The sequence below is a fragment of the Sciurus vulgaris genome (genome assembly GCF_902686455.1).
Source record: "Sciurus vulgaris genome assembly, chromosome: X".
Taxonomy (NCBI): Eukaryota; Metazoa; Chordata; class Mammalia; order Rodentia; family Sciuridae; genus Sciurus; species Sciurus vulgaris.
In genome coordinates, this window is record NC_136471.1 from 23,364,370 (window position 1) to 23,379,003 (window position 14,634).

At 36.9% G+C, this 14,634-nt stretch overlaps 1 protein-coding gene across 3 annotated transcripts in view; it reads right to left on the reverse strand.

Moving 5' to 3' along the window:
- The window catches only part of OCRL (OCRL inositol polyphosphate-5-phosphatase), a 65,285-nt gene that overhangs the window by 7,016 nt on the left and 43,635 nt on the right, over nt 1-14,634 (reverse strand). For 2 of the 3 annotated variants that reach the window (XM_079123359.1, XM_079123358.1), the window contains exons 16-21: nt 13,445-13,555; nt 12,428-12,593; nt 11,919-12,154; nt 4,173-4,196; nt 1,042-1,158; nt 91-175 (exon numbers count right to left, since the gene is read on the reverse strand). In XM_079123359.1, coding sequence (XP_078979485.1) covers nt 91-175; nt 1,042-1,158; nt 4,173-4,196; nt 11,919-12,154; nt 12,428-12,593; nt 13,445-13,555 — 739 coding nt within the window. The remainder of the gene's footprint in view (nt 1-90; nt 176-1,041; nt 1,159-4,172; nt 4,197-11,918; nt 12,155-12,427; nt 12,594-13,444; nt 13,556-14,634) is intronic. The other variant, XM_079123360.1, reaches the window with a different exon arrangement.

Here is a 14,634-nt window from a genome sequence, read left to right on the forward strand (position 1 = left end):
TAGAAATACGAAAATTACATGTAGGTGGGAAAAAGAGTTTGGTCAAGTACCCATCCAACTTCTTAAGCCTTGCTTGGGTAGAAAGGATACGAATTTTCTCAGGAATGCTGGTATCCAGACAATCAATTATCTGCTGCAACTCTTCCTGCATTCCAGGAGTTTGGAACAGGTCCTCCTACCAAAGAAATCAGAATGAAGGGAACAAGGCAAGATAATTATCCCTTCTGTTCTGAAGATCACAGCAGAAAGCAAAAGGGAGGGCAGTATGTATATTAATGATTAGGAATGGAAGTTTGAAAATAACACTTTTCCTCTACATCATCTCTATAATCCATGTGAAATTGTATTTCAAACAAGAAAATGATCTTCAATGGTTTTAGCCTATTCTTGACAGGGCAAGAGAACAGTGGCCAGATCAAGAAACTAGGTGTCCCATTTGGAGCCTCTGGACAAGACAGGGTACACTTAACATAACCATGTTCAAATACTGACACTACTGAATGCTGGAAAGGAGTAAATGCCATATTTATGCTAATTTTGCTTTCATGTTATATTACTCTTTAGTAGATAAGAGAACATTACCCTTCAAGTTGGTCCAAGAGAATTCTCTTTTATTGGGTAATGGGTCAGGGTGGCTAGTGATTTAGATCTTATTTAAAAGATATATCAGGACTAAGTTAAGGAAATGGGCTTAACGTTTGCTTTGAACTTTAAAATCAGTCAGGCTATGTGACAGCTAAAGTGAGCATTACAGACAGGTACTCAGAAAAATGTGCAGAGCCAGGAGACAAGTATTCTCAGCTCTGGTCCTAGTTCTGCTACTGCACTTAGATCATGGCCTTAGGTAAATCACTTAGCTCACATACTTTAGCTGTCACATCTGTGAATAGGGATGCTTCCACCCATGCAGGCAGTCTGATAGTGCTACTGTGTGGAGGTGGCTTGGGAAAGTTTAAAAGCACTATGCTGACGTGAGGTCTTAGAACTTCCTATGGGACTTGCACACATCTGAAGTTACAAGGAAGGCCTACTCTTACTTACCTGGTGACAGGCATATTTGAATAAGTGATCTACTAGAAGCCAGATCTCCTTGGGGACTTGAAGGGGTCTCTCGCTGGTACCTTCGTCCAAGGGAACCATTTGCAGAAGGTTTTTCTCCTAATAGATGCAACAGGATAAGGATTAAAAGGGCCTCAGAATAAAAACAATTTCCTTTTAATTCTATTCCTGTTGAGTACAATGTGATTTGTATATCTTAAGATTTTTCATTTTTTTCCTCACTGGGGACACCCCTTGTCAGAAGGCACTTGACACAGATTCCCACAGTTAAAGGATCTCCTTTCCTAAATGCTTCAGTTGGTCATCAAAGTGTTTCACTTGGGTTTATGATGTTTATCATGTGGATACATTCTGTGTTATAAATCCTTTCAAGGGTGACACTGAGAACCAACATTTTAGAAATACAGTCATAACAGTGTCCTCCCTGACTTGTGAACATTGTTACAATCATCAATAAGTACTTTTGAGAGACCATGTCTATACTTAGGTTTGTTTCCTTTTAACTTAGTCTTCCTTCAGGTATTATCACAAATGCTACCATTTTCATTGTTGTTTTAAAGGGGGTTCTTTGGCTCTCAGGAATTAAAGACAATTGTCCATGTTAGACCCACATGCATGAATATTTCAGGCTTAATAGAAGTTCTAATCGTAAGGCACTAAACTCATAAGCCTTAAGAACCAAAAGCAGTAAATTAAATACAACAAGCGAACAATCAGAAATATCATGAAAAGTCTAGGGTCTAAGTCCAGAAGTTGTTGTTCATAGTAATAACTCAGTGAAGATTTCTATGAGAATTTACTCCTTTTACCTGCTTTTCTACTATCTTTTACATTCTTCTGAAAGGATGTAAGAGAAAATAATCTAGAAGTGTGACATCAATTAGATCAATAAATCTGAGCTTGAAAATGGCTAGGAAATAAACTGAGTTGTGCCTTAGCACTAAAAAAAACACCCCCAAAGGAACCTCCTATGTATGTAGTAAAATATAAATTATATGAGAAAGATGTCTGAAATAGGTTAAAAGAATTCTGAAGGCAGCCTTCAGAAAAATACTAATGAAGAAAACATGACCATTTTTTGGCATCCTCCTTTCTCCCATATCTTCAGCTCATATACTATATATGTTCAACTTTAGGAAATCCTTGCCCAACACTGTGCAACCTGTAAATTACATCCACAACCCCCATCCATGTATCTTTAATGGAAAAAAATAAATATTCTTCTATTTTCACAGAGGCCATGTATATTACAGCAGCACTGAGGTCTCAACACTATGTTCTTTAATAAGCACTGATGATCTTCTAAGGCTACTGTGCCTTTCTAAGGTAATAAGGAAGAGAAGGAAGCATGACAGTTGGTTACCATTTAAAGTCCATATATATTTTTTTATATTTGCTTTGTTTCCTTTCTTTCTTTCCCTGGGATTCTATCACTTGATATTCATGTTCCCTATAGTTGCCAGAACTTCCATCAGTGGCTCAACCATTGACTTCTTTCTGGTTGCAAGTATTAAGTGCAGGCATCCACATGGTGTCTGAGACAAAACACTGTCCATAATGTACTCTTCTTTCTGGACCAAATGCAACACATGTACAGATTGTTTAGCAGATGCCTCCAAACTTATCATATATAAATTATTCAACACTGATTCATGTACTTTAATAAACATCTGACTTCCAATGCCTTAGTACATTCTTGTACTAAGGCACTGAGGCAAACACACAACACTGACCAAGAAAAAGACAGAACTTGGACTACTCTTAACAGGGAAGGGCTGGGAAGCAGAGCTGTCTCAAATCACAGTGGTTTAAAAAGGTTAATAAAATGTCAGTAGGTTATATGTCCCATCCACTATCCATTCTCAAATTCATGTGAGATAATACAAAATATCATACTTGCATCTCTGAAGTCTAGAGAAAGACACAGTAAGAAAATGAAGAAATAATAATTTTAAAAGTTCAACAAATTATCCTGAGTTCTGAATTTTGAAAAGGAACCAAGACACTTTGCCTTCTTTCAATGAGACACACTCAGTGCCTGTAAAGCCCAATTTTTGTAACCTTAGTGCTAACAACTAAAGCACAAAACAGTACACCATCCCCACTGTCAAAACATACTTAATACCACCAAATGAGGAGGCGTCCCATTAGATACTATATGAAAGTGCTAGATAGAGACTGTTTACCAAGCCCATTCTCCTCTACTTGACAGTCCTCTGTGGAGCTGGCCACTGTCCAACTGAAGACAGAGAGGCTGTGAGGTACTGCAGAAGGAGCACTTTACTGGGCATGCAGGAAACCTGGGTTCTAGTGCCCTCTGCCCCACACCACTGCTGTCAGGAGTGGTGTGACTTTCACAGGGTCTCCCTACCTTTCCAGGCCTTGGTTGTTTAGTCTATTAGAATGGAGGAAATACTTTTTCCAATCTGAAGGCAGAGGGTTGAACCAGATGATCCCTTATGATCTTGTTCAGCTCCACAATTCTAGTCTATGGTCTATTTCTTGTCCATAACTGTGTATTCTTTTAGGAATTAATCACCATTATCACTAACCCCAAACTACTCAGTACAACAGAAATGTACTTGTTTTGGCTTTATTATCATTGGAAACACAGGATAGCTAAGTGGTACCTTCCTCCTTCAACTCATGAGCTTTAGATACATCAAGACAGCTCTGGGTTGGATATAGTACGTGATAATGTTTGCCTCACATGTGCAAAGCTCTGAGTTTGAGCCTCAGTACCATGAAACTCACAAACACCCCCCACTCCGAATCTGGAATCTTGAGTTGTACTGCTTTTATGTACTGTGTCTTAATAACCTGGAGGATGCAGTAACATCTTTCTTATACTTCACATTTAAATACAGCTGGCAGGGCTGGGGTTGTGGCTCAGTGGTAGAGCACTTGCCTCACATGTATGAGGGCACTGGGTTCGATTTTCAGCACTGCATATAAAAAATGAATTTAAAAAATTCAGCTGGCAGGACTTTAGGTGATTCTCACCAAGTCAGAGGTCTCTGATATGGGAACACCTAGGGACAAATTTCGGGGACCACAATTAAATGTTAATCAAGCACAAGGACACTCTCATAACCACCAATGGATTGGATTACCTTTTCTAGGAAGCTGTCTTCTTCCTGAGAGCAGAGCAGGAAAAAAGTCATTGACAGATAGAAAACGATTAGAATTTTATTACAGAATTAGAAACAGATCAGTATCAGAACTCACTAGCTTACTAAATTCATATGCTTTTTAAAGCTTTCAATTCTTCAAATAAATTATGATTGTTGAATGGAACACATTCTCCATATGTAAACTTCTCTATTATGCATATTAAATTTTTGTGTGATTTACTGAGAATATCCCTGGAGAAACATACTTGTGCAGGACTAGACTTTTGTGCTCTCAGCCAGCTGGCCCAACCAAATACCCACTGATGTTTCTTCCTGTTCAAATGCTACACTGTGCAGCTTCTTACCTCATCATAATGCAAACTCAATGGAAGAGTTTGGTGTTGGCCCAACAGTAACCATTCAGAAGTAAAAGACAAACTACATTATTTTCCTTGACATTCCACTCTTTCTAGCTGGCCTCCAGAGTAGTGACGCAGACTCCTTTCAATCTCCCAATACATACCCTCCTTCTCAAAGGCACCTAGACTCCTCAGATTTGAAAGTCCCTCTGAAATGTAAATGAATTTCATTTCAGACCTTTGTGGATCAGAAGATCCATCAATAGCATCTCTTTTTGTTTTCTTAGTAGGTAGAAGAGAAAAAAGAGAAGCAGAGTGGAGGGAAGAAAGTAGCTTTTTAATCTTCCCTGTATTTATGCTATTATTACAATTCAATAATAATAACAGCAGTAATAACTACCACCACCACTTAAGGAACATCTGCAACACGCCAAGAGTAGTGCGAAGTGCTTCTAAGTGATGTCATGTAATCTGCACATGAATGTAAAGCAGGTAATATTCCCATATTGCAGATGAAGAAACCGAGGCTCTGAGAGTTTAAATTATTTGCCCAAGGTCATGCTTATGTAAGGGGCAAAACTGGGTTTGGAACTCAAGGTCTGAGTAACTCCATGGTTATTATCACCATGCTCCCTTAGACAATTCAAAGAGGGCAATGCAACTGCTTCCTGAATGGAGAGGCAGGGGAAAAGTGAAAATGTAGTTCTCAGTGTTCAGGCTAAAGACAGTGAGATGCCCTTATTTACAAGGCCACATCATTAATGGAAAGAGTATAGGCAGTGATGTTAGATGATCCTGGGTACAAATCTTCTGCCTTTTAATTTTGTACAGACCTTAGGCAAGTTACCAAACTTCATATTGCCTCAGTTTCTTTATCTCTAAATTAGGGATAATAGTATTTGTCTCACAGGACAGTGAAGCAGCCTAAAACCAAGGGGTAGTGGGGCACACTCCCCAGCAAATCCCTACTGGGTTCCTCATGATCTTGCAATGAGTCATTAGGAATTCAAATACAAATCATATGTATCACAATCTGGTAGGTAGAAGGAGAAATTCCAATCTTACTGTCTAAGATGCATGGGGGCTGGGAGTGGCAGCAATTATGTATTCACCGACATTGTAAGAGGTAATGTAGAATGTGTTTCCCCCAAATTGTTGTTTGCATATGACCATTAGGTTTTTTAGTATTGTTAGATGCATTGCAAATTAAACCTGCTTTTATGGGTTTTATACAGACTCTTAAATACCCCATGAAATAATCAGAGCAACAGTGCTTTATCAAGTACACATTATTTATAGTATTAAATAATTATAATAGTTTGTAATGTAAAATTCTGAGTGCCAAACATGTGATTTAATACAATTCTGGACAACCTTTTATAAAGTTTAGGAGTACCTGTTAACAAAGAGAGAATTTCCCTAATAGATTTCATATATTTTTCCTCCAATAAATACTTGACAAATAATGAGTAAAACTAGGCAGAAATTTGGCACACTAACCTGTCAAATCAGACTTTGAAAGAAGTTCTTTGAGTGTTGATTATCTACTAGTACAAGGCACTGTGCTCAATACCTTTGCAGGGAGGGCAATGAGAAATGAGGACACATAAAGTAGAGAGATGTGGTTGGTCCCTAATTCTGGTTTGCAGCTGAGTTGGGTAAGGAGTCCTAGAATTTATGATCACATGTAAAAGTTTTATGGTCACTAATCCTTAAGTCATGGGATTTTTGTGTGTGTGTGTGTGTGTATGGTGCTGGGGATGAAACTGAGGCCTTGCACACATTAGGCAAATGCTCTACCACTGAACTACACCCCAGCCCTGATTCATAGGATTTTAAGGAATAGACATGGGAAGGGGATATCACAAGTGGAAGAGGCAAGTAAGGTATTGGTGGCAACACCTGTAGTCCAGCTATTCTGGAGGCTGAGGTGGAAGGACCACTTCAGCCCAGGAGTTCAAGGCCTGCCTGGGTAACATAGCCAGACCATGTCTCTTAAAAATATGTGAAAGAGGAAGAAATATAGAAAGGCACAGAAAAGATAAATCACAAGGCGAGATTTGAAAGAAGTTAGTCATCTAGTTTGTGCTAAGCGTAAGCTGAGATAATTAGAGAATGCTGAGAAAAATAGTGGGAAATAAATCTGACCTTGAATAACAGGTTAAGGAATTTGGATTGTATTCAGCAGGCATGGGGAAACCACCGACTACATTTAAGCAAGGAAGTGATAGACCACAAATCAGTATTATAAAGATGAATCTGGGGCTGGGGAGATAGCTCAGCTGGTAGAGTGCTTGCCTGGACAGCACAAGGCCCTGAGTTCAATCCCCAGTACCGCAAAAAAAAAAAAAAAAAAAAAAAAAAAAAAAAAAAAAAGATGAATCTGATAGCCCTGAATAGGAAAATCTGAAGGGCAAAGACAGAGATAAAGGGAAACACTAAAGGCTATCAAAGTAGGTCAAGCAGGAGAGAGTAAACAACTTAAAACTAATAGTGGGAAAATAATTATTTTAAAAATGATTAATGGACAGCCTATGGATGTAGCTCAATCACAGAGCACTTGCCTACCATGTATGAGGTCCTGTGCACCATCCCCAGCACTGGAAAAAAAAGAATGGATAAAAAACAAAACTCTGAAAGAAGACTCAAAAGGACTTTGATTAAATACTGATGGAGGGACAGGAAATTTATATTGAGAATTTACTTCTCTGGGTATAAGCATAAAGAAAATAGATGAAGCATAAAAGAAAACACATTTAACCCAACATTAGTTTCAATTTTGAAAACAGAAACATCACTTAACCTCTACTGATGAACAGCGTATTCCAAAGGTGGTCTGAAGTTACTAATTACTTAATTCGAATGAACTTTAAAGAGTAGAAATGCCCACTCTTTGCAAGAGGCTGTGTTGATCACATTTAAAAAGGGAACCTAGATCAGGATCTCCCTAGTGGGGCAACATTGGCACATAGTAAATGCAATAGAAATCATTATTTACCCCAACATTTACTCTCAGGATAATGTTCCAAAGTGGTACATGTAGCTAAAATAATGTAAAAGTTATATAGGGGAAGAAGATACATACTTAAAAACAAAAAGCAGAAAATGGAATGGAAATTGAAGTTCTCAAAAGGATTAGTCCATATGAAACACAGAGAACAAAATAGACACCTAACAGATAAAAATTAGGGATTAGATCAATAGGATAAAGTAAACATCTAGTGAAGAGATCACCAGAGACAAACTGATCAGCAAGTTGTTATTCCTGTTATCTGAAATTTTTTATATCCTTTTCCTAAAGACATTTCCCAAATAAATGTAGTTTCTCCACTCATCCCTCATTTTTTTTTCATCTTAACCAGATTTGGTAGTTCAAGACTAGTCCCTTTTCCATTAGCTAATTCTATGAGCAATACCAGAATGTTTCTCCCAACATAGTTGATTTACAACATGCTAGTCCTCAAAGTCTTCTGAAGGTTCTGGATGCCCTCTGGCTCAAGCATAAGCTCATCTGCTGACTTTGTGACTTTTTATCACCTGCCCCTATCCTAAAGAACCAGTTTTACATGCTCTTATCCTTAACCTTCATTCTTTCCTAGAAAGTATTTTTTCCCCCTTACCCAGGGAATTGAACCTGGGGAACTTAATCAGCGAGCTATATCCCCAGCCCTTTTTAATTTTTTTAATTTTTTTATTTTGAGACAGGATCTTACTAAGTTGCTTAGGGCCTTGCTAAGTTGCTGAGACTGGTTTTGAATTTGCAATTTTCCCGCCTCAGCTTCCTGAGTCACTGGGATTACAGGAGTGGGTCACTGTACCTGGTTCCTAGAAAATCTTAAAAATCTTTCATTTGTTATCTTTTCAATTTCACCCTTTATCCTTTATTCAAGATGTCCCTTGCTCCTGAAAGAGCCTGTTCATCCAATATATGAATACATTCTTCTTAAGTACTTGCATTTGCTTGAAAATACTTCTATGACTAACACCAAATCACTTTCCTAATTTACTTTATTCACATGTACTGAACTTATTTCTAGGTCACGTTAATGTTACATGTATCAAATATTCATTAAAACCAAAACAGGCTGATTCCGAGATTGATTTTTCAGAGATTAACTTGTCAATCAATAAAACTTTTATAGGATATAAGGGCTTGAGTAAATAGCATGGGAAAGGAGTCTATTGTTAATACAAATCATAAGCTCTATAACCTTCACTTTACATGACCTTCTAAAACAATGATCTGCGAAGTACAGTGGACATTAGCTAGTAAAGATAGTTACTGTTCAGGTTATCTCTAACCAAACTACTAACCATGATTCAGAAATTAGTCATGCTGTATATCTAAGTATACTTTCATAACCACTAAATTATGGAACCCACATAAACTTCATACTATTTTATATCCAGTGTGTACCAAATAAATATTGATGATTATTTGCTACTTATATGCTATTTAATAAGCAGAAAAATCTATTAATTCTGGAAAAGAATAAAGAAAATCACAAACAGAAGATTGTTTTCTTTTTCCAGTTTGTACTAATCCCAACTACTCTAGGAGTGGCAAAGTGACTATTATTGAGAAGGGGAGGAAGAATGAAAGGATTTATGCCAGTTATTTCGTTCTGAGGAGCAGGGTATGGCACAAGAATCTTTCTGTAACGGTACATAGAGAGAAAACACACATGCTAGATTGATGTCTGTCTTCACCATAATTTTAAAGTACATAATACAATAATGGATGGGTACCACTGTCAATGGCATCATCTCACGGGATTTGAAATATCATCTTGGGTCTTAGAAAAACACACAAACATTAAACCTAAAAAAGCATTTCAGAAGGTTAAAATTAAGTCAAAACAGAGTACAAAGGAATTAATAATGGAATACTGATTATTTTAGATTACTTGTTTATTACCCATGCTAAAATGGGTAATTTCCTCATCAATGAGATATAGGAATTTAATAACACTGAAATGCAAGACTGTGAAGGGAGCAAAAACCCCAAATCTTACAAAATAAAAGCTTTAAAAGAAAAAATGATGACCATACCAATTTAATAAAAACTGAGAAGTTCTGTAATTCAAAGTGATCATATTTCTATTTTTTAACATTGAATAACTGATACACACAAAGAAGAGGGCTTCCTATAGAACCATTAATTCCCTAATGATTTTGGCTACTTTCTATTCATGGGTAAATGTGGCAGAATTACCTGATAATACATTTTACGTAATTTTTTATGCTGGTTGAGCATCCTTCCAATCACTTCCAGAATTAATAAGGAAAAAATATTACAAAGGCTATAATAATGCCTCTACTAATTTTGACCAAAAATAAGCTAGGTTTCAGTTTATAGGAAATAAAAGGGGAAAAGAGAGTATGCAGGGATAATTTAACAAATGCCTAGAAGAAACAATCAGACAAATTTAGAAAATGGTGGAACCTTGATTGGGTAACTATATGAGATTCTTAAGAAGACAACAGGCTGGGCTTGGTGGTATGCACCTGTAATCCCAGCAACTCAGGAGACTGAGGCAGGAGGATCTCAAGTTCACAGTCAGCCTTGGCAACTTATTGAGGATCTTCTCAAAATTAAAAAAAAAAAAAAGGGCTGGGGGTATAGTTCAGTTGTAAAGTGCCCCTGGGTTCAATCCCAGAGCTGCAAAAAAAAAAAAAAAAGAGTCAGTATCATTAAAGGAAGGAGAGAAAAACTGTTCTACTCTTAAAGAGACTACGATGAACTGATGTACTGATGATTGCATTTGGGCTATAAAAAGCTATAAAATAAATTCTTGGCATACCTGCAAAAATCTGATTATGGACGAGATGTTAAATGATTTTGTGGATAACTTTGTTTTCTTAGGTGTAATAATGGTATTATACATAAACAGAAGTTTTTCCTTTCTCTTAAGAGATACAAGCTGAAGAGTTTAGTGGTAAACTGACATGATACATCAAATGGTACAGCAAAAAAAGTGTATATATGTATAAGGCATGTGGGGTTTGTTGCATTGTCCTTTCAAATTTTCCACAGGCTTGACAATCTTCACAATAAAAAGCTGGGACAAAGAAAGCTGGTAAAGGGTATTGGGGATAAATGGAAGAGGGTAGGAAAAAATTATTCCAAATGTATTCTAAAAGATGAAACATTGAATTTGACAGGCAGGAATACGGTGGTAGAGAAAAAAAAACAATTATCATGAGAAACAGCAGGATGGCAGGATATGAATTTCTTAAGAAAATGGTTCTCTTTCAGCGATAAAACAGTCATGAGGGCTCTAGGGAAACAAGTATAATTCCAAGAAAGAATGTTGGGACTGGACTCAAGTGCTTTAATCTGCTATCTAAGTCACAGCTAAAACAACTCCATGGCAACAGAACAGATCACACTCAGACAAGCCCTGGCCCTCCCCACTAGATGATGTGATCACTTGGTCTGGCTATGCCAAAGGAATCAATTTGAATACTAATAGTAATGATAAAGTATGACTGTCACTTGGCCTTACTTTCTTGGGTAAAAGATCAAGAATATACTTTTGCAGCCCAAAGAGATCTGCCCACAAATCCAATAATATTTTCATTTAGAAGAAAAGTTCTCAATTGGATGAACTTGTTATTAAAGCAATTTATGTTACTAAAACACTGTGCATTTCCCTCATATGGACATTGATACTAACTTGGTTGAGGGCAGGAATTATCCTCCTTTCCTTTCTTGAGTCACATTAAGTATCAAGCCTTAATGGGATGCTGATAAAATACGTATTAGACCCCACAACAATTCTGATTCTGCTTCCAGAAATGAGCAGTGGGAGAAACCTCTATTTTAATAAGCACCACCAGGGATTCTGATACAGGTTCTCCAAGGTTTCACTACAGGCTTCTATTGGCAGGGAAGTTTTACTGTGCTTGGATATGATGTAGCATAGGGAAGAATACTGGAGCAGGAGTAAGAAAAATGTGGGTGATAAATGTGTCACAAACTTATTTGACTTTGGACAAGTTGATGTCTCTGTGCCTCGGTTTTCTCATATTCATAAGAATAATCACCACCTGCTCCACTTATTGTACCTCACATACTGCCAACTGAGACAAAAGTGACTTGAATGTATGAAAAACTTAACGAATATGCATTGTACCTTTGATAAGGGAGTCTTTAATTTTATTTGGTGAGCTTAATATTATCTATTATATTCTCATTGAGAGCTAACTACAAATTAAGCCTCTCCTTTCTTAGGCTTAATCTAACCAAAGTAGTGCTAAAGTAACATTCTTCTGTAGCACTTAACAGTCCCCCTGACCCAAAACAAAAAGCACAGAGATAAGAACATCACTTAAGTATCACCAAGATTACATGTACTGAAGGCTTATGTCTTATGTTTCTTACCAAGTCTATGAGTTTGGTGACTGGTACTTCTCGGATTGGTCTTTTCATTCGGCACAAAGCCTCTAAGGATGTACCAAAACAACTTGGGAGGTAATTTCCACTGATGGTCAAAAAGTAATCTTTGCCTCGATCCAGGTGAAGGACAAGAATATCTTCAATCTTATCTTCCCCTGAGTTCAGGATGGTCACAGAGTCTTTGCTGACATACACATCAAGAGAAATGTCCACTGTCTCATCTGAAATATAAGAGATGATACATGATAATACAGAAACTTCAAAAGGAAAAGTAAAAAGGGTATGAGACCAAAAGAATACGTGTCCTCTAAAAAAAAAAAAAATCACCAAGTAACAAAAGGGAGTAAATTGTACACACAAAAGAGGCATAATCAATATAATGACAGTGAAGGTAAGAGACATATGGTTAGAAAACAAGAAGTTAAGGCAATGGTATGGGAGTGTTAAGGAGATGATACATGACAAGCAGAGACAATGGTAAAGGGAACACTCACTTGGCTCCAAGTAGCCCTCAAAAGGTTCAGCCCGAAGCCATGGCTTGCAGTACTGGCTGTCATTAAGTTTAGGGATGAAAGAAAAATGGCAGGGAACCTGTCCATTGTTGCTGATCTGGAACTTCTCCTTTTGTAGTTGCCGAAACTTCACATTCTCAAACACAAACTGGGGAATAACAGACAGACACAAACATGCATCACTAGTAGGGGAAGTAAGTCAGTTGGATTATTCCATAGAGAATATGAATAAAGAATAAGGTAATAATTAACAAGGTAACTTCCATATGCATTCACCAAGTGAGCCGACTTCACATCATATACTATCATACATTATTAAACTCACAACAGCATAGAAGGAATTAGGTGGCTCTTACTACTTCTCTAGGCTACTCTGATTGATCCTGGAATCATAAGAGGTTACCCCAATCTTGGTCCAGAGTACTTATTCTATGACCAAATCTTGTTTTCTGAGATATGAACCATGAACTCTGAAATATTAAATAAAAGTGGCTAACATGGAGGCTTACTAGGTGCCAGGTGCTATTCTAAGAGCTTTCCATGTATTAACTCATATTATAATGCCCTTAATCCAGTAAAGGAAACAGAGTGTAAGACACTTGCTGGCAGTCATATATCTAATAAATAGCAGTACTGGAACCTAAATGGAGGTGGTCTAATTTCAGCACACACAATCTTAACCACTTTGCCTTGTTGAATTTTATTTTCCCTTCTTTTCTTTCATACTGGGGATGGAACCAAGGTCTTCCTGCATGCTGTGCAAGCACTCTATCACTGAACTATAGCCTCAGCCCTTTCTATTTTATTTTGAGACAGGGTCTTGCTAAATTTCCCAGGCTGACCTTAAACTTTCAATCCTCATGCCTCAGCCTCTGGAATAGCTACGAGTATAGGCCTGTATCACCATGCCTGGCTCCTTGATGCCTTTTCTAAGTATTATAGTCTCCTTTGTGCTAATCACAATATGCACTAGACAGGGAGGTCATATACTTTGCTCACCTCCCTCCTGCTGAGTTCTAAGGAAGGAAGGAAGTCATTTTCCATCCTGTCCATGATGCGAACAATATCTTCAAAGACTTTCCGATACCTCCGTTCGTCCACTACTTTTACCTAAAAGAAAAAAAACCCTATTTTCAGTCTTACATGCTCCCAGTTCATCTCCCTTTTAGATTATCTAACAATTTAATCAGTCATTACAGCAATCCTTTAAAATAAACTGTAGTGTGAATAACATCCTAAAAATTCTGACGTCGTGCTTCATCCACAACTTTCCCCTGAAAGAAAACAGATCTTTATTTTAGTCTTACGTACTCTCAACTTCTGAATCTCCAAGAGTCTGTAAAAACTTTTAAAAGGTTATTAAAGCAAACATAAATCAATCTAGTAAGCATTACAGAAGCATACACTTTAAAGTAAAGGTAAGGTTAACTGTCTAATTTCTGGAAAAATTAAATCTCTAAGTTAAGAAGCTTGGTAATAATAAATATTTGGGAAGAAAATTTTCTTGCTCCATTGTTAATATATTTGGTACTTCAAGAAATGTGATGATTGTGGTAAAAATGATTTTCTGCATTGTATATAATGACAGTGCCAAAATATACCCATTACTGTTTTCACAATCATCATAAAGTAGTGAAACAGCAGAAAATACGATTAAAGCATTTAACTCCATTAGCTGTTATGCACAATGCCAAGAATCATAATAGCACTGCTCAGATTATATAATGGCAAAGGTATGTGCCATTTTAGAAAATGGTCAACACAAAATGTCCTGGAGTAAAACCATGACAACAAACAAATCATCTGGACTAATCAAAATATTTCCCACCTGACACAGCACTTTCAACTTCCTGATATAGCTGTATTTTTTAAAAAAATATTAGAGCTTCAAACAAACCAATGCCAAAAGTTAATATAAATAACAACATTTTAACTTACTGAGACATCAGTTTCTTTTTCAGAAGAAAAAACTTTACAATAATCCATGTTTTAAAAAAAAGATTTATGTATACAGAAAAGTTTCTAAAACAGAACACCAAAACTGAGCCAAAGATCTCAGACTAGAGAGATTTTATTACATATTTGAACCACAACTCTTAGGGAACTGAGGATCAATCACTTTAGTGTCACCAGGTTCCATATTATACATACTGTTGAGATGAATTTTGTACTTTCACGAAATTTTGCAA